Source organism: Colius striatus, chromosome 21 (genome assembly GCF_028858725.1).
Source record: "Colius striatus isolate bColStr4 chromosome 21, bColStr4.1.hap1, whole genome shotgun sequence".
NCBI classification, from domain to species: Eukaryota; Metazoa; Chordata; class Aves; order Coliiformes; family Coliidae; genus Colius; species Colius striatus.
In genome coordinates, this window is record NC_084779.1 from 3,196,532 (window position 1) to 3,222,584 (window position 26,053).

The 26,053-nt window shown below is 53.7% G+C and overlaps 1 protein-coding gene across 5 annotated transcripts in view; it reads left to right on the forward strand.

Moving 5' to 3' along the window:
* USP48 (ubiquitin specific peptidase 48) overlaps positions 1-23,290 on the forward strand; it is a 37,253-nt gene extending 13,963 nt beyond the window's left edge. Inside the window, exons 11-27 of one of the 5 annotated variants that reach the window (XM_062013142.1) lie at positions 1,383-1,532; positions 4,622-4,822; positions 6,163-6,277; positions 6,387-6,517; positions 7,795-7,866; positions 11,515-11,639; positions 11,802-11,924; positions 14,036-14,097; positions 14,963-15,073; positions 15,716-15,846; positions 16,511-16,617; positions 18,475-18,579; positions 19,063-19,218; positions 19,432-19,557; positions 20,620-20,668; positions 20,896-20,922; positions 21,717-23,290. In XM_062013142.1, the coding sequence (XP_061869126.1) occupies positions 1,383-1,532; positions 4,622-4,822; positions 6,163-6,277; positions 6,387-6,517; positions 7,795-7,866; positions 11,515-11,639; positions 11,802-11,924; positions 14,036-14,097; positions 14,963-15,073; positions 15,716-15,846; positions 16,511-16,617; positions 18,475-18,579; positions 19,063-19,218; positions 19,432-19,557; positions 20,620-20,668; positions 20,896-20,922; positions 21,717-21,739 (1,814 nt within the window). In that variant the 3' untranslated portion in view covers positions 21,740-23,290. Of the gene's footprint in view, positions 1-1,382; positions 1,533-4,621; positions 4,823-6,162; positions 6,278-6,386; positions 6,518-7,794; positions 7,867-11,514; positions 11,640-11,801; positions 11,925-14,035; positions 14,098-14,962; positions 15,074-15,715; positions 15,847-16,510; positions 16,618-18,474; positions 18,580-19,062; positions 19,219-19,431; positions 19,558-20,619; positions 20,669-20,895; positions 20,923-21,716 lie in introns of those variants that run through there. The other 4 variants (XM_062013143.1, XR_009820228.1, XR_009820229.1 and 1 more) reach the window with 4 other exon arrangements.
* The last annotated feature ends 2,763 nt before the right edge of the window (positions 23,291-26,053 follow it).

Below are 26,053 nucleotides of genomic sequence, written 5' to 3' on the forward strand. Positions count from 1 at the left end.
CTCCCATCTCCTGAGGGCATTTTCCCCTTGGCTTTGCAACTTGCTCGACTCCTCTCACCAAGGTCATGTGTTACCCTTGAGATTACAAGCCTCAGGTGTATCCCTAGGGTGAAAAGCTCTTTCTGTTCCCCAGCAATGCTGGGAGTTTGGCAGCACAGAGTAGCTGCTCTTGGTAGGAGGCAAACAAATATCTGGAGCAAGAGGAAGAGCAGGGAGGGATCAAAGTGAGCAGCAAAGCGTCCCACTGTGCTCTGGCTCCACAGCCTCTCACCAAACCCCGTCACACTCTGTGCCACTGCCAGTGCTCTGTGTTGGCTCATTAGCAAGTGAAGGGTTTCTCTTAATGCAACAACCAACCCTGAGTTAATGATTTTTTTGGGCCCTGTTGTATTGCTGGGACAGTTCTAACTCTCAGGCTTGAGAGCTGGGCACAGAGGAACCTCATGAGGTTCAATAAGAGCAAGTGCAGGGTCCTGCAGCTGGGGAGGAACAAGCCCATGAGCAACAGGCTGGGGATGACCTGCTGGAGAGCAGCTCCAGGAGAGAGACCTGGCAGTGCTGGGGGAGAACAAACTCAACATGAGCAGCAACGTGCCCTCGTGGGCAAGGGGCCAGTGGCAGCCTGGGGGCAGCAAGGACAGTGTGGGCAGCAGGGCCAGGGAGGTTGTGCTGCCCCTCTGCTCTGCCCTGCTGAGGCCTCATCTGGAGTCCTGTGGCCAGTGCTGGGCTCCCCAGCTGCAGAGAGACAGGGAACTGCTGGAGAGAGGCCAGTGCAGGGCCAGCAAGATGCTGAGGGGCTGGAACATGTGTGTGAGGAGGAAAGGCTGCAGCCCTGGGGCTGTTCAGCCTGGGGAAGAGAAGCCTGAGCTCAGGGGGATCTCAGCAACACTTACAAGTGTTTAAAAGGTATTTGTCAGGAGCATGGAGTTAGTCTTTTTTTTTTCTATAGTGTCCAATGACAGGACAAGGGATGATGGACATAAACTGGAACACAAGTTCCACTGGCACAGGAGGAGAAAGTCCTTTGATGCTGAGGTGAGGGAGCCCTGGCCCAGGCTGCCCAGGGAGGGTGTGGAGGCTCCTTCTCAGGAGTTTCCAACCCCACCTGGACACGTTCCTGTGCCCCCTGAACCAGGGGAACCTGCTTTAGCAGGGGCTTGGGCTGGATGAGCTCTGCAGGGCCTTTCCAACCCCCACCACGCTGGGATTCTATGATTTAAATCATCTACTTGGAGACAGCAACAAGCTTGGCTTTCGGAAGGACCTCGTCTGTCACTAAGTGCATGGGGGAATTTTTAGGCTTGCAGATAAACAATGGCAGGGCTTATTAACATCATTGGCATTTTTCCTTGAAGTGATTACTCTTTCTTCTTTCCCAACAGCTTTTCTGCAGGAGCTGGTAGAGCGGGATAACTGCAAGTTTGAGGAGTGGTGCAATGAAATGGCCGAGATGCGCAAACAGAGTGTGGCCAGGGGCAAAATCAAACACGAAGAGGTGAAGGAGCTCTACAAAAGGTTACCTGCTGAAGCTGGTCTGTAAGATATTGTGGTAGTATTTTTGTAGTAAACCATTGTTAAGATCAGTAATGTGTTGTCACTAACCCACAACTTGCTTCTGTGCTCTGAGCACCTTGCTGGAAGGCGTTAGCTGTATCCTCGAAGAGAAAAGCGATTGCTGTCCGTTGTTGCTCTGTGCATGCTTGAGATTTGCTTTCCCTCTCTTGTGTTTCTGCCTGAACCTATTTATCTCCTTTTTTGCTCATTCTCATGGCCTCTGGCATCACTAATTCCCTTCTCCTCCTCCTCCTCCTTCCCCATCAGTCAGTCTCCTTTGTGCTTCCATGCACTGTGACTGTTTGCTTCCGTCTGGTGAGCAGCTCCTCTCAGCTCCTCTCGTTAGCAGTCTGTAGCATCCAGAAGCAGAGGAACTGGCTCAGTCTCAAATTGCCAAATTCAGGAGCTGTTGATCTAAATTAATTACAAGAATGCCTGACCTCTGGTAGAAAAGGATTTGACTCCTCCCTGCAGTGCTTCAAAGCCCCATGCCTAAGCTTCATATTCCAGCTGATGAGTGACTAGGGTTAATCCTTTCCTGCTACTCCTTGTGTCTTGCCTTGGCATGTCTGAGCACGAGGATTTTTATTCCCTTCCCTTGCTTTTCTCTCCTATCTCCCTCAAAACGCGAGCAGAGGCACTTTCTTTGTTTCTCTCCACTACATGCATCTCCTAAAAACTCCAGGATATTTGCAAGCAAAGACTCTAAAATGTGTTGAGTCCTGGAGCCTGTCAGTGTTTGCTGCCTCACTCTTCAGACTTGTTGCTCAATGCTCAGAGCAAGCAGCAAGACTGGAGTAGCTGAGCACCAGACTCCTCAGCTCCTGTCCATTTCTCTCTGCCCCTTCATTTTCTGAAGCCAGGTTTGCAGGTCCCAGCTGCTTAGCTCACAAATGGGAGACTGTCACAGCTCAACATTGTGTCTCCTCAAAGCCTGAGGAGAGTTAAAATGTCATTGTTAAATCCAAGTTGTGGTGGAGGTATGAATCTGCCATGAGTCACTGTTGAAAAAGAGCAGCAAGCACAACTCCAGTGTGTTTTCTCTTCCCCTCAGCAGAAACAGAACAGTTTGCTCTTGGCATTTCTAACACCACGGAGGAATAAAGCTCAAAAAGGTGTTTTTTAGAGGTGCACATGAAGCTCCTCTGCCCTTGTTTGAAGATGGCAAGAGCTGAAGTGCTGCCCTGAGGGCACTTGCTGTCTGCACAGCCTGGGCACAGCTGAAGGCACTGTTATCCCAGAGCTGCTGCAAGTCCAATCCCGCAGGAGCTGGAGCCTCTTGCTGCAGCTGCGCAGATGCATTTTCTGCCAGCTTTGTTTAGTGTGCCCCAGAAAAGGGAAAGGAAGAAAAGAAAAAAGGTCCTTTCTGGGAGAGGCAGCTTTCATCCCAAACTGGCAAACCATTTCTGACAGCACTGCAATTCTCTGGAGGTCGGGGCTGTGTCTCCCATGGCGTTGCGTAAGATGAAAATGCTGCTGATTTGTGCTGCAGAGAAGAGGGTTTGAAGGCTGGTTTGAAGGAGCCAGCACAGGCTGCAGGACAGAGTGTTTTCCTGTAGCTTCTCTCTTGCTCCTTTGTGTGAAGTGTTGAAGGATTTGTGTCCATTTTGATGAATGGAAACAAAGGCCACTTTTCTTTCCCCTGGGTTTCAGAGGGTTTCATTTCCTCCTGTTTTCCCAATCCTCTGGCAGAAGGTGATGATACATCGATACTGGCTGTTGGTATCACGATAGATGGGTCTCACCCAAAACTCTTTCACTGCTTCTGCAGACACTACCCTGCTCTTGAACCTTGGCTCTGTGTAAGGTGTTTCTCCTTCAGCAAACAAGGGCGAGCCTGCTGCTCTGTCAAAGAAAATCACACTCGTGCTAAAAAATATGAGCGAGTCTCTGTTTGCACTGTAAATGTTAAAACAGGTCAGTGTTCCTCAGCTGGACTTGTAAGAGCAGCCCAGACACCTGCTGAGGTTTTTGGGTGCTGAATGGATGGGGTGAACACCAACCTCATCTCTTTGCTGTAGTTGCCTTTTATGTTTCAGTTGACCCCTCTGAGCTCACTCTGCTGTAGAAAGAGCCTTTAATGCACCATTGTAACATAACCATTATACCTGGCTCTTGATGGGCAGTAGGGAAACTTTGCCCTTCCCTCAGCTGCACTCTGATAAGCCCTTAAAGACTTAACAGTCTGAAAGCACTCCTGCTTGGATGCATCAAGAAGAGTGTGGGCAGCAGGTAGAGGCAGGTTCTGCTCCCCTCTATTCTGCCCTGCTGAGGCCTCATCTGGAGTCCTGTGTCCAGTTCTTGGTTCTCCAGTTCAAGAGAGACAGGGAACTGCTGGAGAGAGGCCAGTGCAGGGCCACCAAGATGCTCAGGGGACTGGAGCATCTTCCTTCTCAGGAAAGGCTGTGGACCTGGGGCTGTTCAGCCTGGAGAAGAGGAGACTGAGGGGGGATCTCATTAATAGTTACAAATATCTCACTGGTGGGTGTCAGGAGGTTGGGGCAGCACTTTTTTTTCTATTGTATCCAGCAGCAGAACAAGGGGTGATGGGATGAAGCTGGAACACAAACAGTTCCATTTAAACACAAGGAGAAACTGTTTCAGTGAGGGAGCCCTGGCCCAGGCTGCCCAGGGAGGGTGTGGAGGCTCCTTCCTTGGAGGGCTTCAGGACCCTCCTGGACACGTTCCTGTGTGATCTGATCTAGGTGGGAGCTGCTTCTGCAGCGGGGTTGGACTGGGTGAGCTCTAAATCTCCCTTTCAACCCCCATCGCTCTATGACTGGAGCACTTCACTGTTTCCTTCAATTCAAAATGACCACTTGCTTCTGGCACATCTTGGGTTCACACAGCTCTGTCTCCTTGGGCTGTGCTATGGAGGTGCCAGAGTTGGCCAGGAGAAGCTGTATCAGATGTTTGAAAACTTGGACCACAGAGATGTAATCAACAGTGATAGCTGTTAATTTTTGAAAGTACCATTGAATATCAGAGTCATTAGAAAACACCATCTGCTGCCTTGTCTGTTAGTGACACGGACGGGCTGTTTCTCTCTGTTTTTTCCCTCCTCCAGGTTCTCCATACGACTTCATCTCTCTGGAATGGCTGCAGAAATGGCTGGATGAGTCTACTCCTCCCAAACCTATAGATAACACAGCCTGCCTGTGCTCACATGGCAAACTCCATCCAGATAAAATACCCATCATGAAGAGAATATCGGAGTACGTGGCTGACTTCTTCTACAGGAGATACGGAGGAGGGCCCCGGCTGAATGGTAAAGTCTGGGGCTACAAATGCCCTCTCCCAAGTCTCACATTCTCATGTCCTGAATGTGTTTTAGGGCCTTGTTCTGGTCCCTTCAGAACAGAGCCTTCTGTTCTGAAGTCATCATAACTTCATTTCTCCATGTAGCGTTTGCACCGAGCTGTTATTGGCAGGTGAATTTTAATACCCCTTTGTTCCATTATCATTCCAGGGGGTACAATCAGTGTGATTGGGGGTGAGCTGCTTCACACCCAAAAGAGCTGTGCAGGGAAGAGCTGCTGAGCAAACAGTGCTGCACAGAAGTTAAAAACCATAGTATTTGGATGGTTTTATGAAGTTTCATTCTAGAAAATAACAAAGCTTGCACATTCTACCCCCTGGACCTTTGACAACGAGTTTCCCTGCCTCCAGCACCTGCAGGAACTGCCTGTGCTGTGTTTCATGGAGTGCCTGGATCTGTGCTGCCTCTCCCTTGTTCCAGAGCAGCACAGATGTGCAGGAACCAAGAGAATCACTATCTCACCTCTGTCCTGTCCTAAGCTGCCTCATCTGCGGGAAGCACACACCTTTTGGCCTCTCTGCTTGTGTCACAGGCATCTGTCGCTCATTTGGTTTTTGAAGGGCAGCACAACCCTTCCAGTCTTTGGGCATCCCTTTGATCAAGCCCCAGGCTTAACTTTCCTTTTAGAAAGGAGCTCACTAACTCCCACTGAGACCAAATTAGCTCAGCTCCCAGTAGGAGCTCATAGGGAAGAAACTACTGTGACGCAGGGGAAAACAGCTAACAAGCCAGGCCGAGGTTTATTAGTCAACTGGAAGATGGCCTGCAGGGTTTGAGGGGTGGTTTTTGTTGAGTGCAGCTGAGAGGGATGGATCAGATGCACTGCATTCTCTGACTTACTTCCCTGAATCCAACCCTCTTGCTCCCAGATGGAAATACACGCCCAGCTGAAGGATTTCAACTCCTCATAGCCTGGTGTAGCTTTGCAGGAGGGATGTTTTGTTTTGGTTGTGGGGGTTGTCCTGGGTTTAACTGGCAAAGTGCCAGGAAACAGGCTCTTTCCCCCCCCCCCCCCTTGCATATGCCTAAGCTGTCATGCCTTTTGTCTCCTGTGGTTGTGACCTGGCTGGAAGCTGCCATTGGGAACTGTTGCTACCAGCTGGCACAACAGATCACACCTCGGCTGAACTGTTTAACGCTTATTTAAGCTTCAAATGCGGCCTGATCTGGCAGTAACCCCGGGGATCTCCTCATTTACATGTCAAATCTCAGGCTGGAGGCAGGAATAGTTGGTTGTACACCAGTCTGAGCAATAAATTGTGTTTCTTTCTCCCCCCCAACCCCTGCAGTGAAAGCACTTTGCAAGGAGTGTGTGGTAGAAAGGTGTCGAATCCTGCGCCTGAAGAACCAGTTAAACGAAGACTACAAAACAGTGACCAACTTGCTGAAGATAACAGTCAAGGGGTAGGTTATCAGGGCTTAAAGGGCTTTTTTAGTCCTCCAGATGTTCCTGTTTGGGCTCTGAAGGAGAAGGGAGTTGCCATTCACGTGTTTTGTCGCTGTTCTCTTGCAGGAGCGACGGGTTTTGGGTTGGGAAAGCGTCCTTGAGGAGCTGGCGTCAGCTGGCTCTGGAGCAACTGAATGAGCAAGATGAAGACACAGAGCACAGCAATGGAAAAATGAATGGGAATGCACAAAACAAAGGTAGTTGTGTTGTTTGTGGAGACCTACCAGGCTCTGACTGATAGCTCTTAACAAAAGACAACGTCAGGTGTTCCTGGAGCTGTTTTGTTCCTGTTGGTATGAATAGGGAGGAAAAGGATGATAAATAAAAGAGCTGCTTCATTTAAGGAGGTTTTTATTTGATAAGCTTCAAAACTGCTGGGTGATCTTCAGACTGGGAGAAGATGAGGTAAAATTACAGCCCCAGACACATGGTCTTTTCATCTGCTTTTATCTGAATGAAAGAGCACAGAGGAGGAGGAAACAGGAAAATTACCTGGGGGAAGGGATGAAGATGTTTGTTGTGAAGATACATGGATGAAAACACAGGCAGGGGAAGGAAATAAACCCTGAATTGAGTTCTCTTCTTTGCCCTTATTGTGAATCTGTGGGAATAGGTGGGGGTTTTATTTGCCTTCTGCTCTTTAAACCTTTAGAAACCATCTGTTTTGTTGAGCTTTTTGTTTAGGAGCTGAGAGCAAGAAGCTTGTTTGAATGAAAATGATGGGCTAATGGCATTGATCTTGGGCTTGAAGGCTCTGAGACCAGCACAGCCCTGCTGGAAAGGCCTGTAAACTGACCCAGCTGGGGGAGCATCCCTGGAGAGAAGGGCTGAGTTACCGGTTGCAACCCCCAGTAGTACATTTGAATTACTCACAAGCCAACTTGCTCATTAGGCAGGTCGTTAGAGATGCTTTACTGACACATCATTGTGGTTCTGAGGCTCCCATTTGCTGGCCCAAGGGCTTCTGTCTGTGGAGCTGAGCTTCTTAACTAGACATTATAGATTAAGGTGGGGCTTGTCAGACCCCTGGCAGGCTTCCCTTCAGTTTGTCAGGCAGCATCTGGTTTAGATCAGTATCCTCAAGGCAAAGAGTGGACTAATATTTGCCCAAGAAGGTTTCTGCCTCCTGAGCTCTTACCTAGACTCGTGTTTAGGTTAAATTCCGAGATCTTTGGGAGCACTTGGACCCCTGGGGGGTTTCAGCCTGAACAAATGCATCCTTTGTAAGCTCACAAAGGACCAGCTTGTGCTCCACACACTTCAAAGCACTCCTGCATGGTCTGTGGCCTGTAATCCTGCCTGCCCAGGGGCCAGGACGTGGGACAATAACAGATTTCCTTCCAGAGCCCCCCCACCTGTGGGTTAAAGGTTTCACCCCAGTTTGGAAGGCAACCCTGCTCCTTCTCCTCACTAAGAGTTTTTTACCTTTCTTTGGGAGGGGAACTCTGCAATCTTTATCTTTTTCTTTAATTAGATGAACCAAGTGAAGAGAAGAGAGAGGAGGAAGAGGAGTTAAATTTTAATGAAGACATCGTTTGCCCACATGGTAAGTCTCTGTGGGGGATGGAGCTGAATATATCTGTTGTTGTCCACTGCTGGAGACATTAACCTTGGAGCCTTTGCTCTCTTTGCCCTTACTGAGGTAATCCACTTCATCTCTCATGTGCCTGGTGTTTCTTGATGTTCAAACTCGGAGCTTTTCTTTGCCAGTGCTGTCACGTGGTGGTGCAGACTCTGTGGAAGCACAGAGAGGTTTGGATGCTGTGGGAAGTGCTGGGCTGCAGAAGGGAGCACCTCCTCCTCTCCTCCCCAAGGAAGTGATGGAGCCAGGGCAGAACCTGGCACCTGCAGCCACTTAGAAGCTCTGAAACTATTAGAAGAGCAATTAGGTGGGGTAACTCAGTCAAGGTGGGAGCTGAGAGGATGTGTTTGTTCTCCTGGTTTATGTGACAACTGGAGCACATAGCTAATAACTGCAGAAACATGGTTTTATCTGCAGGCTGCCAGGGCCACTGAGGATACTGATTTACCAACCTATTTACACAAGGTTTTGACCCCAAGTTGGTCGTTTTGCTCAGTGATGGTTCATTAACTACAACCTTGGCTATTAGGAAGAACTGTTTCCCTGAGAGGGGTGTGAGCCCCTGTGCCAGGCTGCCCAGGGAGCTGGGGGAGTGCCCAGCCCTGGAGGGATCCCAAAGGATGGAGCTGAGGTGCTGAGGGCTGTGGGTCAGTGCTGGGCTGGGCAGGGTGAGGGCAGGGCTGGGACTGCAGCAGCTTCAGGGGCTTTAACAACCCAAATGATCCCGTGATCCTTGGCTACACTGCTGTTTAAATCTTCCCTGGTTCTAGCTTGTATGTCATAGAATCACAGAATGGTAGGGGTCACCCCCAGACTTAGCTCTGTCGTGGCAAACTCCTCTTTGGGAGCATCAGTTTCCCTCCCAGGGGTGCTCCATCTTGTTCCTAGCAAGAAGGAAGCAATGCCATCAATTAGCAGCACACCTCCTGCCATGGAGGCTGATCACAGATGTGCAGTAATGGCTTGATAAAGCCTCATTTTAAGGCTGAAGTGTTTAAGCACTTTGTCCCCCAGTTAGCTGTTTCTCAGAGCCTTTAGTGCTGTGTTTCCCATTGCCTGGAGGCTGCTGCTGTTAAACAAAAGCCTGCAGCGTGGTGGTGAAATATTTAAGACAGCCAGACGTGATAAAAATAGGCCAATGGGCCTCTGAGCATGTTGTGCTGGTAAATGGCTGCTTGATCTGTGACTTTGGGTCATCTCACAATAAATAACAGCGAATATGGAGGCTGCTGGCAGGTCAGGTGTCATCCTCTGGAGCCAAACTCCAGCTGCTCACTGCAAACAACCTTCCCAGCTTTAATATTTCCCTCTGGAGTGGGGCAGCAAATGTGCAGTGTGGGTCCCACAGCTTTCATTTTGCTGTAGAGGAAGTTGCTCCCTTCATGGTAGGCTCTGGAAGAGCCAGTGCTTTATCCTCTGAGGTCTGGCTGCTCTCCAGAAATGCCATCCAGGCCTTCCCTTAAGAACTCCCTTTTCATCTTCGCTGCAGTTTTTTTTACTGCCTGACCTCAGCAACTAATTTCTTCCAGATACCAAGTGAGAATGTCTTTGATAACCCTGCCCAGAACATTTCCCTGGGCAGTGGGAGCAGGAAGCAGGGTCAGCAGCAGTTAGGCTCATCACCTTCCAGATGGCAAAGCACTTGTTCCCTGCACACCCAGATCTGATCTTTTTCCACCTCGACGGTGCATTCATGTGTTTTCATTAGTCATGTGCTGTCGAGGCATTTCTTTGTACATGCTCTTTCCCTTTCTCTTTTCCTCCCATCCTTGCTGGCCCTGGAAAGCAGCCTGCTCCTGCCTCCTGCTATGGTAAAGCTGGCCACACTGGTGTGTTTGATGAAGCAGCAGTGGCCAAGTGCTGCAGTGAGGCAGCCCAGCCCGACCTTTGTTTATTAGAGGAAGAGCAGGAGGGGAGTGTTGCTATTTTTTCCCCTTTGGGGCTGGCAGAAATCCAGGCTTGGCTGGAGAGAGGAAAGCTGCTGGGGCTGTGGGCCTGAGGAGCTGCTTGTAATGTTAAAGAGCTGCCGGAGGGGGGGGAGGCAGGAGCCTTTCTGCCTGGCTTCCTTCAGTTCTTCAGGCAACAGAACTGCAGATTCTAAGGTGTGGTGCCCTTTGCTCAGCACCCCTCAGCCTCCACACTTCCCAGCTGCTGTCTTGCTTCCCTTTTGATGGTGAAATCCACACTGAGGTGTGAATATTGCCGTGGCACGTTGAGATCCAGTGTGTGTCTTGCTGCTGTGGTGGCTGTTCTTATTTCATACAATCACAGAATCCTTTGGGTTGTTCAAGCCCTTGAAGCTGCTGCAGTGCCAGCCCTGCCCTCACCCTGCCCAGCCCAGCACTGACCCACAGCCCTCAGCACCTCAGCTCCACGCCTTTGGGATCCCTCCAGGGCTGGGCACTCCCCCAGCTCCCTGGGCAGCCTGGCACAGGGGCTCACACCCCTCTCAGGGAAACAGCTCTGCCTCAGCTCCAACCTCAACCTCCCCTGGGGCAGCTGCAGCCCATTTGCCCTGTCCTGTCATTCATGGCTGGGGAGCAGAGCCCGACCCCCAGCTCCCTGCAGCCTCCTGGCAGGGAGTGTCAGAGAGTGCTGCTGGCTGCCCTCAGCCTCCTCTTCTCCAGGCTCAACACCCCCATTCCCTCAGCCCCTTCCCCAGCTCTGTGCCCAGCTCTGGCCACGTTGCAGCCCCTCAGTGCAGATCTGCCAACTGACTGAAGGTGCATTTCTCATTTAGTGCAGTCAGGCTTTGACTTCCCTGCTGCTCTCTCCAGGGGAAATGGGGTTGTGTTTTCCCCTTGGTGACCATCAGCCAGGCAAGAGGTCGCTGGCCAAGCCCTCAGGCCCCTCAGCTTGCCTAAGCCACACTTGACCCACAGTGCCTGCTGTCACACTGGTGGTGTCCAAACTCTTCTCTGCTCCACTGTCACTAAAATGACAAATGCCTCACGTTAAGTCATTTTGGGGTGAGTTTTTTTGAGCTTCTTGAGCATCAGGATCCATAATACACCAGGAAAGTTGTTGGGGCGATAGCTGGTAAATCTTCCTTTGTGTCTTTACACCCTAGAGCACATCTAGGGAGCAGAATCTGCCCTTTACAGATTTTGAGGGGCTTGGATACAGCACATGAAGCCATCTGAAGTGACACAGTGACAATTTGGTTTGTCAAAGATGTGGAAAGCACCAGACTCCTGTTCCATGGGGCAGGGGATTAGTCTGCAGCTTGGTAAATGGAGTTGCCATAGGTAGCCAAGACCAGACACCAGTAGCCCTGTGCCCTCTGTGACATGCTCCTGCTCTTCTGAGCAGCTCTTCACCACCACTTGTGTTAGATCAGCTGCTTGGCTTTGTGAGCTTGGAAACCAAGAAGCCATTTGCATGAGTTCAAGCCACACACTGTTATTTTTCCCATCTAAACAAGGAAATGATGAAGCAGCTGAAGGTGACTTTGTGTATTAGTTGCCCTTTTCTGCTGTTGTGCTGGCATGGTGGTGGCTGATAAGCACGTGGATATCTTCCCCCACATTTATACCTTGTAATCTCTTCAATCTAGTTAGAGCTGCCAAACGTGGCTTGAGCACATCGAGAGCAAAGCTCTTCTCTCTGCAGGTGACCTGTGCATATCCGAGAACGAACGCAGGGTGGTTTCAAAGGAAGCCTGGGAGAAGCTCAAGCAATATTTTCCAAAGGCCCCTGAATTCCCAAACAACAAAGAATGCTGTTCCCAGTGCAAGGTATTTGAAGGCCAGATGATATTACCCCTTTGCTGACTGTAAATACACCGTTATGTTTCTGGTTTCCTTTCCAATGTGGTGTGGTGCAGTGAGGGAAAGTCCTGTCACCTTTCAGCAGCAGCTGGGGGCTGAGGCTCTGCTCTAATGAACTGTCTCCTGCAGATTTTGGAGCGTGAAGGAGAGGAAAATGAAGCTCTGCATAAGATGATGGCCAGTGAGCAGAAGACTTCCCTCCAGAACCTGTTTCATGATAAATGCAGACCTTGCCTGGGCAACTGGCCTCAGGTAAGGGCAGGAGGGGGAGCAGGGGAAGGCAGCAGGGCTTGAGGGGGGAGCTTTTTAGTGGCTTTTATCCCTCTCCTTAAGAAACTTGATTTCATCTCTTAGAGAGACTGCCTGATAATCATTCCCTTGGGCCCAGTGAGGCTGTGCCTGTGCTGGGAAGCTGTGCCAAGGGAGCTTACACGAGTGGTGTGCTGAGGTGTGATTTCCCCTGGTTAAGCTGTGCTGGCACAAAGCCCTGCCAAAGATACACGAGAGTGGCTGTTGTGCCAACATAGCTGGCACTGGCCCTGAGTCAGCTAGATAAGCAGTGACAACATTGCTGCTGTAGTTCTGCCTGTCCCTAGAGTCACAGAATCATACAGAAGCCCAGGATGGTGGGGGTGGGAAGGGTCCTGCAGAGCTGCCCCAGCCCCTGCTCAAGCAGATTCCCCTGGCTCAGGGGGCACAGGAACGTGTCCAGGTGGGGTTGGAAACCTCCTGAGCAGGAGCCTCCACACCCTCCCTGGGCAGCCTGGGCCAGGGCTCCCTCACCTCAGCACCAAACAAGTTCCTTCTTTGTGTTTAAGTGGAACTTTTTGTGCTCAAGCTTCTGTCCATCACCCCTTGTCCTGTCATTGGGCACCACAGGAAAAAAGTGTCACCCCATCCAGCTGACACCTACCATTCAGCTATTGATAAGTGTTGATGAGGTCCCCAGTCTAGAAGGACTGAAATGATGTGGCTGTGGCTTCCCACTGCCCTCCATCTGCCTTCCACTGTGGGATGGACAAAACTCACCCATGCTCCAGCATCTCCTATGTCCCTAGAGCTCAGAGGGAGCTTCCCTAACTGCTGAAGCCCTTGGGCATGCGAGAGCAATCGTACCAGCTTCTCCCTGGCACAAATGTGCAGCTCTCCAGGACTTTCCAGGGGCTTTGAGGCCACTCAGAAGAATGGCCCAAGCTGTTGGCTCCAGGCCTTGGCTCCTGGATGTCTCACAATGCTGATTAATGATTGACTCTCAGCTCCTGCCAAGCTGCTTTGGCAGGTGTCTGCCTCAGTTGCTCCTACATGGGAGGGCAGCTCGCTGCTCCTGGGAGCTTTCTCCAGCCATGAAGAAATACTGAGCTCAATACAGATCCACATCTCAGAACTAAAGAGCCCCAAAAATGAGAGAAGTTGAGTGCTGGAGAGCTGCCAGGTTCTACTTGGCAGGATTTTAAGAGCAGTGTCTGGTTGAATCTGCTTTTGTAGCTGGAGTACATGGCCATGGGTCAGCTCCAAATGTGAGGGTCTCTCCAGGAAGGGAGGCTACATCCTCCACTGTCTTTGAATTTCCCAAGGAAGCATGATAAAAGGCATCTCACCCTTGAACTTTCTGAGTTTTCCTGATCCAAAGCAGTTGAGGTTCAGAGGAGGAAAGAAGCAGAGGGGGTTAATCTAGAGGAGATGAAAAGAGGTTAAAAACCAATACCCATGTAGTCATCAGGTGTGATGGGTTTTCTTGAGAAAGACAGTGAGCCCTTAAATCTACCTTGGGGAGGGAGATGAGAGTGGGTGAGCTTTTGGTCAGTCAGCTCTTGGAACCTCAGTGGTTTCTGGTCCAGGAGTGAACCATCCCATGGCAAATCACTCAGGGCAGGGAAACGACAGTCTCCTAAAACCACTGCCTGGTGAGGATGCATATGTATGGGGTTGAATCCATGCTGCTGCCAAAAGGAGCAACTTGTGGGATTGGAAAGGATGAAACAAATAAGGCAGGTTGGGGGGGGTCTCACCCTGAGGGGGTGCAGAGGTGCATCTGCTTTCAGCCCCCAGTGACCAGAGACAACACGGTACTGGCGAGTCTGAGCTGCTCCAGGGGGGGGAAATGACTGTTCCCTGCTGTGAATTAAAGGTAATTGGATCTAAAGCTAAATTAACTTTGTAATAAACACGAGATTAGTAATGCAAGTGCTTAGCACTTGATCCTGAATTGTTTCACTTGGCTTTCCCTGCGTGCTGGGATGGAGTTGTCATGGTAGGCAGACCGAGGTCTCGGGGAGAGCGGCAGAGGCAGCACAACAGTCACCTCAGCTCTAGTGTTGCCTTAATTAAAACACATCCTTGTGGTTTCTCTTTTTCACCTCCAGGAGACAGATGAGCTGTATATTGTTTCGCAGTTCTTTGTAGAAGAATGGAGGAAGTTTGTCAGGTAACTCAGCCTGAGGTTTCTCGGTGCTTTTTGTACTGGTTTGGGATGAGCTGTAGATCAGTCACAGAGTCTCAAGGGCTGGGAGGGACGTGGAAAGCTCATCCAGTGCAACCCCCCTGCCAGAGCAGCACCACCTAGAGCAGGGCACACAGGGACTCATCCAGCTGGGTTGGAATGTCTCCAGAGAAGGAGCCTCCACAGCCCATCTGGGCAGCCCCTGCCAGGGCTCCCTCACCTCAACAGGGAACAAATTCTGCCTTGTGTTGCTTTGGAACCTCTTCTGTTCCAGCTTGTGCCCGTTGCCCCTTGTTCTGTCATTGGCATCCCTGAGCACAGCCTGGCTCCAGCCTCCTCACACCCACCCTTGATGGGTTTGTAACATGAATGAGCTCACCCCTCAGTCTCCTCCAAGCTCCAGACCACAGCTCCCTCAGCCTTTCATCACAAGGGAGATGCTTTTGCTTTTGAATCCCGCTGTGGTGTGTAGTTACCCACTGCCTTTGGAGAACCAAGGGAGCAGGGCTTAGGATCAGTTGTAATAGGTTGTAAGCAGCCTGAGTTTCCTTGTTTACTGTGCCCTAACCAGATGGTTGGATTAGATCCTAACCTGATTAGTTTTTCAGCTGTCTGGCGCCGTATCCCAGCAAAGGGCACCTCTCAGATCCCTGCTAGATAGCTGAAGCGTTTTGCAACACACAGGAACGCAGATCTGATCTCCTCTTTGGTAGCAGTTGACTATTCCCCTGTTTGGAATGCCTTCTGTAAACACTCACCTGTGATTTCTTCCTGGCTGCCTGCACAGTGGTGTTGGGTTCTTGTGAAATAACCAGAGGGAGCTTTTGCAAACCCCTCCATCCCTTTGCAGGAGGCCCACTCGGTACAGCCCCGTGTCCTCGGTAGGAAACAGTGCTCTCCTCTGCCCCCACGGAGGTCTCATGTTCACCTACACATCCATGACCAAAGAAGACTCCAAACTGTGAGTTTTTTTCCTCTTCCTGTGTCTGTTTTCATTCCTGGTGAGCCTCAGGGAACGTTCGCAGAGCTGCAGCGACGTGAGGAGCAAATGCTTTCCCTGCAGAAACAGAATTCTCAGGCCCATTTTTGCCTTCATGTGAGGAGACCTAAGGATGTTGGGTCAGGATAACAAAAAGAGAGTTTACTTCAGCTTGGCTAATTCCTATCAATAAACTACCTTGAATTTGACCAGGGCATAGGAACAACCAACTTCCTTACCATTTGTTTTGCATGACACTTGCCCTCAGAGTGCTGGACACTGGGCTGGAGTTTGTGCTCTGTAGCATTGCTTTTTGCAGCGATGCAGAACTAAAAGTAGCAGATCTTCCACTCCTCTCCTCCTCCTCCTCCTCCTCCATCCTCCCTCTGGCGTGACTGGAGCAGAACAGCGTCACTAATAACACACTTACTGTGGCCCTGTTATCTTAGGCACAGGCCCTCCTGCCGAGCTGCAGTTCTGCACTGGGGGGGAAGGGGGGAGTTCTGCAGCTTTTCTTTCATCCTCCAGCTGAAAAGCAAAAAAAAATGGTGGGGGGAAGGCTGTTGAGGAGCTCAAGGCTTGGCTTTTCCATGGCACAAAGCAGGTTGTTGTTCCTTTGCACAGTATAGCTCTCATATGGCCCAGCGAGTGGGAGAGGATTCAAAAACTCTTCGTTGTGGATCACGTCATCAAAATCAGCCGAAGGCCAAGTGCTGGGCAGGCCCCTGAGAGCGAGCTCTACACCTCTGAGCCCCGTGAGTGGATCCCTGGCTGCTGCCTGGGCTCTTTTCTTCTCATAGAATCACAGAGTCACAGCATGGTGGGGGTTGGAAGGGACCTGCAGAGCTCATCCCATCCAAGCCCCCTGCAGAAGCAGCTCCCACCTAGATCAGGTCACACAGGAACGTGTCCAGGAGGGTCCTGAAGAGCTCCAAGGAAGGAGCCTCCACACCCTCCCTGGGCCAGGGCTCCCTCACTGAAACAGTTTTGCCTTGTGTTTAAATGGAACTGTTTGTGTTCCAGCTTCATCCCATCACCCCTTGTCCTGTTGCTGGATACCATTGAAAAATGTGCTGCCCCAACCTTCTGACACCTTCTTTTGCTAATCCAGTGCCAGCACCCTGGGAAACTGTTCCCTTTTGGGATAAAGGATCAGAGATATTGAAAGGATGGATGCTGAGGACTAGATGATCTCTGGAGATCCCTTCCAACCCTACCACTCTATGAGGGTCATGGGTTAGTGGTGGGCTTGGCAGTGTGAGGTGAAGGGTTGGATTGAATGATCTTAATAGTATGACCTAAGGGGATGGGGTGTAAGCAGGGAGCTTGGCTGATGCCCCTGGTTGTGTGATCTGCTCAGGGCAGGTGTCTCCAAGGAGCTGAAACAATTCAATGCATTTTTCCTTTGTGCCTCCCCAGAGCTCTGTCCAGAGTGCAGAGAAGGGCTGTTGTGCCAACAGCAACGAGACTTAAGGGAGTACACCCAGGCAACTATCTACATCCATAAAGTGGTGGATAATAAGAAGGTAGGAGCTCTCTTCCTCAGGCCTGGCTGGTTCCTGGCTCCTTCCTGCTTCCCTTTCATTCAACAGGAACCTCACCAAGTATCAAACACCGATCCGAACCCGGCGGCTGTGGCAGCCCCTCACCTCCCTGAGGGGCTGGGCCCTGCTGTGGGTGGCCTGTGGCAGTGGGCAGGGCTGCTCTCTGTGGCTTGTGAAAGCCATCACTTGGGCAAAAATAGCCCATGGGAAAATTTCTGACTGTAGCTGCTCTGAAAATGTGATCTCTTCCAGTCTCCCTCCTGCCAAACCGAGCCCTGTGTGTTATCAGGGATCTTCACAGACATCCCCAGCATTGGTTGGTTGAGGCAATACCATTCTATCTTGATAACTGTGTTACCAGGCTCTACCTGTTCTCCCCCTCCAAGATCTCTCATTTCCTTTCTTGGTTGTTCAAGTGCCATTTCTAGAGAGAAATAAGCTCTTAACCTTCGTGCTGATGAACTAACAAGAGATGGTTTGCAGGATCCCCTACAAAGCTGTGAGTTGTGTCTCAGCTTTCCTGGTGGCTTTAAGAGCTCTAGAATTGGCTTTACAGGTACTTAAAAGCTGCCTGCAGTCCATCTTCCTCCTTAAGCCTTGTTTCATGCCTTAGGGGAGAACCAAGGCTCGTGGGCAAGCTCAGATGAAGATGTTCCCACACCTTTTCACTGTGGGGGTTGGATTTTGTTGTTTGGAGGGGGGGTTGTTTTAGCATCTTACTGATTTCCACATCCCTGCCCATCTAAGGAAGGAGCTGGAGCCCAGAAAACTACAGGGCTTCAGAGGCTAAGTGGTTTCTGTTTTGCTTGTGAGATGTAGAGCACGTGGCACAGCCTTGAGCCATCAGCCAAAGGTTTTCTGCCTGTCTTGAGGCTGAATCCGAGGCTGCACCATGGCTCTGGTGCAGAGGAGGCTGGTTGGTTGGTTTACTGTGGGTTGGTTGGTTGGTTGACTGTGGGTTGGTGTTTTTTCTGGTGCTGGACAGGACTGTGCTCACAGATGGGGCTGAGCAAAAAGACAGACAGCTATTCTTTGCTGAGCAGCTGGAGTTGGAGAGAGGGGGAAAGAGCTTTTCTGCAACGTCCTTCGTTAATCACAGAACCATTTTGGTTGGAAAAGCCCTTTAAGCTCCTGGAGTCCAAACCCTCCCCTCACACTGCCCAGCCCACCCAGCACAGGGGGACAAGCCCTGCCCTGCTCCTGCTGCCACCCCACTGCTGAGCCAAGCCAGGCTTCCAGGGTGGAAAGTGCTTTGGGCTCCCTCAAGCTCCAGCCCCAGCACCGCTGTGAGTTCACATCCAGCAGGTCTGTGCTTCCTGGAGTGACTTAGACAGAACCAAACATCCTTTTTACTTCAGATGTCTGTGTAAATTATTTAGATCTCGTTTCCTTACAACCTCCAGACCCATAAATCCTGGTGCTGAGTGCCCCTGTCAGTCTGGGCAGGGAGGGATAAGTGTCTCATTTACAGATAATATTCCTTTCTCCACGTTAAGGCTCTCGTAAGATGCTTAAATGAGCCAGAGAAGCAGCCAGCTAGTGGAAAAGAAATCAGTCCAGGCCCCTGGAGACTGCTTTTGACTAGAGATGAGGGCAGGGCACAAGCTGCAGGAAGCACCTGCAGCTCAATAGAGGGGCTGGTGCTCCCAGGCCAGATCTCACCATGGTTTGATGCAGCCGGGGAAGGGTGGAGACGACTCAGCAGAGTGTGTGGAGCAGCAGGTCCTGCTCTGCCTTGATTCCTTGTGCCATCCTGGAGGTCTCTGGAAGCTGTTTGCCGTGATTTGATGGTCTGGGTTGGTGCTGTTGGGTTAGTTACAGAGATTTTTATGACTTCAGGTAATGAAGGACGCTGCTCCGGAGCTCAATGTGAGCAGCTCAGAAGCTGAAGAGGAAAGGGAGGAAAACAAGCCAGAGGGGGAGCAAGACCCAGATTTTAACCAGGTAGAGGTCAAAATCACTTCCAGGTTCCTTGCTTTTTTTTTTTCAACCATCCTCCTGAGTCAGCATGCTGGGATAACCCTCCTCCTCCTTTACCAAAGCCAAGCACCTCAAACTGCCCTCTCAGTGGCAATGTCATTGTCAGTTCCTTTGCAATGGTCACCTCACACTGTGGCTTCACTGAGGAGACATCAGCCATTGGTGAGGACTCATGTGGGCTCTTGCCTGCATCTCTTCAGCATTGGGAGCAACAGCTTGAGCTTTCAGGATGAATCCTTCCATCCCCTTGCTGCTCACACCCCACTGTTGGCTTTCCAAAGGGCTTCTCGACTCCTTTGCCTTTGCCTCACTCCACCAACTCACCCCAAGCACAATCCAGGCTCAGGGGAAGCTGGATGTTATCCACCAATCTCAAATGTGGAATTCTCATCAAGCATCTCCTGAGTGGTTTTTGGGGGGGGGGTTGGGTTTGCCTCTTGTTTCCAGGCCAACGGTGGTGCAAAGCGCCAGAAGGTCTCCCACCAGAGCTACATCACTTACCAAAAACAAGGCATCCGGCGGAGCACCCGGCACAGGAAGGTCAGAGGGGAGAAAGCACTGCTGGTTTCTGCTAACCAGACACTGAAAGAGCTGAAAATCCAGGTGAGGAAGTGGGAGGGGAAGGAGTTTCCCCCAAGGAACAAGTTGTTTTGAGGAAGAAAGCGCAAAAGCAGGAGCGTGTGGTTGGGAGGGGAAAAGCCCCCATGGAGGCAGAAAGACACGGGTTGCCCTTGGGGTTTGTGTAGCTCAGTGGTATGGGGAGGTGTTTTTCTTTCCCTCCACCCAAAGTGAGCGTGTCTCATTGTGTTGGCACAGATCATGCATGCATTTTCAGTTGCTCCCTTCGACCAGAACTTGTCCATTGATGGGAAGATCCTGAGTGACGACACGGCGACGCTGGGCAGCCTGGGGGTGATCCCTGAGTCTGTCATCTTACTGAAGGTACCAGGGTGGGGGGCTGCTGGGGTTGAAAGGAAGAAAGCAGAGACTCAAACTGAGTTGGGGAGGAACAAGCCCAGCAGCAGCACAGGCTGGGGGTCACCTGCTGGAGAGCAGCTCCAGGAGAGAGACCTGGCAGTGCTGGGGGAGAACAAACTCAACATGAGCAGCAACGTGGCCTCGTGGGCAAGGGGCCAGTGGCAGCCTGGGGGCAGCAAGGAGAGTGTGGGCAGCAGGGCCAGGGAGGTTGTGCTGCCCCTCTGCTCTGCCCTGCTGAGGCCTCATCTGGAGTCCTGTGGCCAGTGCTGGGCTCCCCAGCTGCAGAGAGACAGGGAACTGCTGCAGAGAGGCCAGTGCAGGGCCAGCAAGATGCTGGGGGGCTGGAACATGTGTGTGAGGAGGAAAGGCTGCAGCCCTGGGGCTGTTCAGCCTGGAGAACAGAAGCCTGAGCTCAGGGGGATCTCAGCAACACAAGTGTTTAAAAGGTGTTTGTCAGGTGGATGGAGTCAGTCTTTTTTCTGTGGTGCCCAGTGCCAGGACAAGGGGTGATGGGCATAAACTGCAGCACAACAAGTTCCATTTAAACATAAGAAAAATCTCTTTCAGTGTTTCAGTGAGGGAGCCCTGGCCCAGGCTGCCCAGGGAGGGTGTGGAGGCTCCTTCTCAGGAGGTTTCCAACCCCACCTGGACACGTTCCTGTGCCCCCTGAGCCAGGGGAACCTCCTTTAGCAGGGGCTGGGGCTGGAGCAGCTCTGCAGGGCCCTTCCCACCCCCCTCATGCTGGGGCTCTGTGGTGCTGCTCATAAAAACCACCATGCACTGCATGTGCCCATTGGATCTCCTCCCTGAAGGAGGAAAATCCTCTCGTTAGAGTATTGATCATGTGGCCTCAGCTGCTGAGCTGAGTGTGAACCAGCCCAAGATAAGGCTCAATTCAGGAGGGATTTCCCCCACCTCTCATTCCCAAACACTTTGGGCAAGAGACCCCTCCCCACTCCCTTCCTGAGGGCCCTGTGGGCTCAGCAGGGCTTTGCCCACTCACCCCCACTCCCGTTGCTGTTGCAGGCGGATGAGCCCATCGCGGATTACGCGGCCATGGATGACGTTATGCAAGGTGAGGGGGGGCTGGGGGCTCAGGGGAGGCACCTTGCAGCTGTCCTTTAGGGAGTGGTGGCCAAGGATTGGGTTGGATTTGGGTTGGAAGGGTAGAAAATGGAAATGTCGGAGCTTTTCTCCATGGGAGATTCAGTGGCACGGCACCACTTGGACAGAGATAGGAATAGAAACACTGGGCAGGAGAAGAGTAACTTTTCCTTTCTACCTGTTTCTTTCTGTCCTCAGTTTGTATGCCTGAAGAAGGATTTAAAGGTGAGTCTGGGGTTTTTCCTTCACCTCTTTATTGCCTTCATCCCATCAGTGTCACTGTTGTATGGTGGTTGCTGGGTGCTGCCCCTGGGTCACAACAGCCCCTTGCAACACAACCAAAGGGCCTGGGGGGACTGAACCTGAACAGCAGCCAGCAGCGTGCCCAGGGGGGCAAGAAGGCCAAGGGCATCCTGGCTGGGATCAGCAGTGGGGTGGCAGCAGGAGCAGGGCAGGGATTGTCCCCTGTGCTGGGCCCTGGGCAGGCTGCAGCTCCAGGGCTGTGTCAGTGCTGGGCCCCTCACTCACTGCCACAGGGACACTGAGGGGCTGCAGCGTGGCCAGAGCCGGGCACAGAGCTGGGGAAGGGGCTGGAGCACAAGGGGCTGGGGAGGGGCTGAGGGAATGGGGGTGTTGAGCCTGGAGAAGAGGAGGCTGAGGGCAGCCAGCAGCACTCTCTGACACTCCCTGCCAGGAGGCTGCAGGGAGCTGGGGGTCGGGCTGTGCTCCCCAGCCATGAATGACAGGACAAGGGCAAATGGGCTGCAGCTGCCCCAGGGGAGGTTGAGGCTGGAGCTGAGGCAGAGCTGTTTCCCTGAGAGGGGTGTGAGCCCCTGTGCCAGGCTGCCCAGGGAGCTGGGGCAGTGCCCAGCCCTGGAGGAATCCCAAAGGCGTGGGGTGAGGTGCTGAGGCTGTGGGTCAGTGCTGGGCTGGGCAGGGTGAGGGCAGGGCTGGCACTGCAGCAGCTTCAAGGTCTTTAACAACCTCAACCGTTCTGTGCTTGTGTCTTTTCTCCTCAGGGACTGGTTTACTTGGACACTGATAGTTTTCTGGAGGCTGGCAGCAGAGGAGCACCCAGCAGGGAAGAGCAGTTTGACATGGTAGGGCATTAAAAAGAGAAAACAAACAAACAAACAAAAGATGGATCCAGGACTGAACTCTTTGACTCTTCCAGAAGGCAGAAACCCATTTTAAAATGACTTTTCCCCCCCTCAGAAAAACCAACTGAAATGCCTTATGTCAAAGCAGATTGCACTGAAGGACACTCTGCCCTCCCCAGCCCGGGGGGGTCGGTGCAGGGGGGCTGGGGGCTGCCACAGAGCAGCAGTGAGAGCTGTGGTTCCTCCCACGAGCCCCCCCTGGCTCTGAGCTGCTCCCCCTCGGTACCACATGGAAGCAGAGAACTTGGTGAGGAATGGCTGACTCTCCCCCTCTTGCCCCCCTCAAAAAAACCCCCACCCAGTATTTAACCAAAAGCATAAGCTGTGCTCTGCCTCCCAACCCTCAGCTGCCCTCCCCTCCTCACCCCTCACCTTCACAGCCCCCAGGCCATCAGCTTTCACTAACCACTTGGCCTTTCCTCTGGCCCTGGGCACCTGGGTTTAGAAACATTTTGGGGGGGGGGGGGGGGATTTGATTTTCACATCATTTGAGACGCCCTTTTGCCCCTGGCAGAGTCCCCCTGCCCTGGGGGAGCCTGAGGCAGCTCAGGGGCTGCAGGGGTTGTGTGTTTCTGGGGAGGGATGAAGAGGGGTGAGTTTTTCTTCTTCCCACTCCTCATTTTTCCTCAGGAGCACACCAGTAACACTTTTTTACATCTGTGTCTCCCCACACCGACCCCTGTTGCCTGGCAGGAGCAGGAACTCACCTCCCCCTTCCATCCTCTCAAAGGGCAGGCAGGGATCTCCAGCAGCAAATCAGACTTCTCCTTTCCAACCCTTTCACTTCTTTCCCCAGCAGAAGCTGTGTGTGTGTGAGTGGGGATGTCACCAGCACCACCAGCTCGTTTTTGCCAAGGATTGCAGGAGTTTGGGGCTGGGAGGGGGGAGCACACATCAACCCCTGCCCTCGGGGGAGTTGCTTTTAACTTGTTTCTCTTTTAGCTGCCGAATTGCAGGTGCCCCCAGCCCAGGGCGGGCTTGGAGGGGAAGCAGCTGTGTGCAGCAGCTTTTGGGAGGGAGGCCATGGAGCTTTTAACTCTGTGTGTAGGGAGGGGGTGGATTTGGATCTGTGTGTTCTCTCCCAAGGCAAGAGGAGAGCAGGATGTGGCCCCTCAGCAGGAGGCTTTTCCCTTCCCTGCCTGAAGCACTCGCTCCTGTACAGAATTCCCTCCCTGTTCTCTGGGGTTTTATTTCCTCTTCCATTTGCTGTTCATTTGTTTTTAATGTTACAAAAACAAAACTCTCTCTCCCTGTTGCAGACTTGGGGGGGCTCTGGGCTGAAGTTGGGGGGCAGGAGGCAGGGCTGAGCCCTGGGGCTGAGCAGCCCTGGGCTAGGGTGGAGGAGGGGGGTTGGAAAAGGGCACCAAAGGGCCCCAGTTGCTGGGTTTTTGTCTGTTCTTTGCAAATATCATTGGATTAAACTTGTTGGTTGAGCTGTGGCAGCTTTCTTGAAGCACCCCCATCCTCCCTGCCCTGCATGTGACACCCCCATGAAGGAGGGGGGGTTGTTGAGCTCCCCATCCTGCACCCTAACACCACCACAAAGGACACCCTCAGAGTGTCCTGGGGGGTGTTAGTGGAGCTGGGGCAGGGGGTTGTGCTGGGCCAGGGGGCATGTGACAGCTGCCCCCCCTGGGAAGTCACCCCTGTGTGACCCCAGAGTCCTCCCCAGCTCCCTGCCCACCTCCCATGCTGGGGGCAGCCGCTGTGCCAGCCCTGCCTCAAGGCCACAGAGCTGGGGTGACCCTCCTGTCCCCCAAAATCGCCTTGGGTGGGGATGGGGGGGGTGTCACTCGTGTCCCTGGGGGATTGGAGGGGAATGTCACTTGTGTTGCTGGGTGCTGGGGGGATGTCACTTGTGTTCCTGGGGCGATGGGGGGGGATGTCACTTGTGTTCCTGGGGGATGGAGAGGGATGTCACTCGTGTTCCTGGGGAATGGGGGGGGATGTCACTCATGTTGCTGGGTGCTGGGGGGATGTCACTCGTGTTCCTGGGGCGATGGGGGGATGTCACTCGTGTTCCTGGGGGGATAGGGGGGATGTCACTCGTGTTCCTGGGTGCTGGGGGGGATGTCACTCGTGTTCCTGGGAGATGGAGGGATGTCACTTGTGATCCTGGGGAATGGGGGGGGATGTCACTCGTGTTGCTGGGTGCTGGGGGGATGTCACTCGTGTTCCTGGGGCGATGGGGGGAGATGTCACTTGTGTTCCTGGGGGGATGGAGAGGGATGTCACTCGTGTTCCTGGGGGGATTGGGGGGAGATGTCACTTGTGTTCCTGGGGCGATGGGGGGGATGTCACTCGTGTTCCTGGGGGATGGGGGGGGATGTCACTCGTGTTGCTGGGTGCTGGGGGGATGTCACTCGTGTTCCTGGGGTGCTGGGGGGGATGTCACTCGTGTTCCTGGGAGATGGGGGGGGAAGTCACTCGTGTTTCTGGGGGGATTTGGGGGAGATGTCACTCGTGTTGCTGGGTGCAGGGGGGGATGTCACTTGTGTTCCTGGGGCGATGGGGGGATGTCACTCGTGTTGCTGGGTGCTGGGGTGGGGGAGGGGGGTGCCCGGGTACCAGTGCGGGATGCAGGTGCGGGCGACGAGGGGTGATGGGGACGGGAGGGGGGGCAGGCAGGCGGTCCGGGGGGCTGTGCGTGGGGCGGGCCGTGCCGGTGCTGCCGCCGTGCCGTGCTCAGCACCCGCGTCCCCGGAGCCGCTGCGGCCCCGCGCGCGCGCCGCCCCTCCCCCCGCACGTGACGCGGCGCGGTGCTGCCGGCGCCGGGCTCCCGCTCCCGCACCGGCCCCGGCCCCTCCGGTAAGTGCCGCGCTGCGGGGACCGGGTCCCCCGCGGAGACACCCCCCACGCACCCCCCTCCGCCCGCCCCACGGCGCCGGGCTCAGCCCCGCGGCCAGGGGCCCGTCCCCCGGTGACCTTCAGCCGGTACCGGCAGCGCTGGGTCAGCCGCCCCCTTACCTGCCCCGCTCTGAAGCCTCACCGCCGTTACTCGTCCCTTCCCCCCGGCCTCACCCGTTGGCATCACTGTTAATTACCCCCCGACACGCGCTACGGCTACCCCAAAATCTGCCCCCTCCCCTCCGTCCTGGCCCCATCACCCTTCAGCCTCCCCCCCCCGAACCTCCCCCCGCATCCTGCTCCCACATTTGGGTCACCCCCCCTTCCCCCGCGCTGCCTCCCCCCCGGCTCTGCTCCTCACACGATGGAGCGATGGGGGAGCCCCTCCCGACCCCCCCCCCCCCGACCCCCCAATTCCCCTGCCCGGCGCGGTCACGCCGCGGCCCACGGTCACACAGCCGTGGGTCGTGTTTGCACGAGGGTGGCACTTGCACGGGGACGTGTCACGTTGGCGCGAGGGTCGTGTTTGCACCAGGGGCGTATTTGCACGAGGATCGTGTTTGTCCCTGGGCTGTGCTTGCACGGGGGAAGGGTCCCACTTTGCCCCAGCCGCCGTGTTTGCACCAGGAGGGTGTTTGCAGCAGCATCACCTCCGCACAGGGATGGGGACTCATTTTGCACGAGGGATGCATTTGCACGAGGGTCACTTTTGCACCAGGGGACGCGTTTGCACGGGGGCACGTCACGTTTGCACCAGGGGACGCGTTTGCACCGCGGTCGTGTCTGCGCGGGGATGGGGGCTCGTTGCACCAATGTTTGCACCAGCGTCGCCTTTCACACGGGGGATGCGTCACGTTTGCACCAGGGTCCCCCCGCCTTTCCTTTCCTTTGCACCAGGGACGCGCCCGCACGCCCTCGTGTTTGCACGGGGAGCGGCGGGGGGTCTGCACGGGGGGTGTGTGGGGGGGGGGATGGACGGGTCGTGCCGGGCCGGGGCGCGGGGCCGGGGGCGCGGGGCCGGTGTCCCGTGTCCCCCCCAGCCCGGGCCCGGCGCTGTCCGTGGTGCTGCAGCAGGCGCCGACCCGCGGGGATGGGGGAAGGGGAGAGGGGAGTGGTCGAGGAGGGGTGCGATGAGTTTGGGGGAACCCCCCTGAACCTTCTCCCCCTCCACACACCCCTCTCCCTCCCCCCCCGGCTGCTCCTGGCCTGCTGGCTCCCGGTACCAGCGAGCTGGCCCTTGGCCATCGGTAGGCTTCAGGGGTAACGGCGCTGCCCGAGCGTCACGGTGAGGGGCTGGGGGGGGGGGGGGGAGCTCTCCTCTCCCCCAGGAAGCACCATGGACCCCCCTG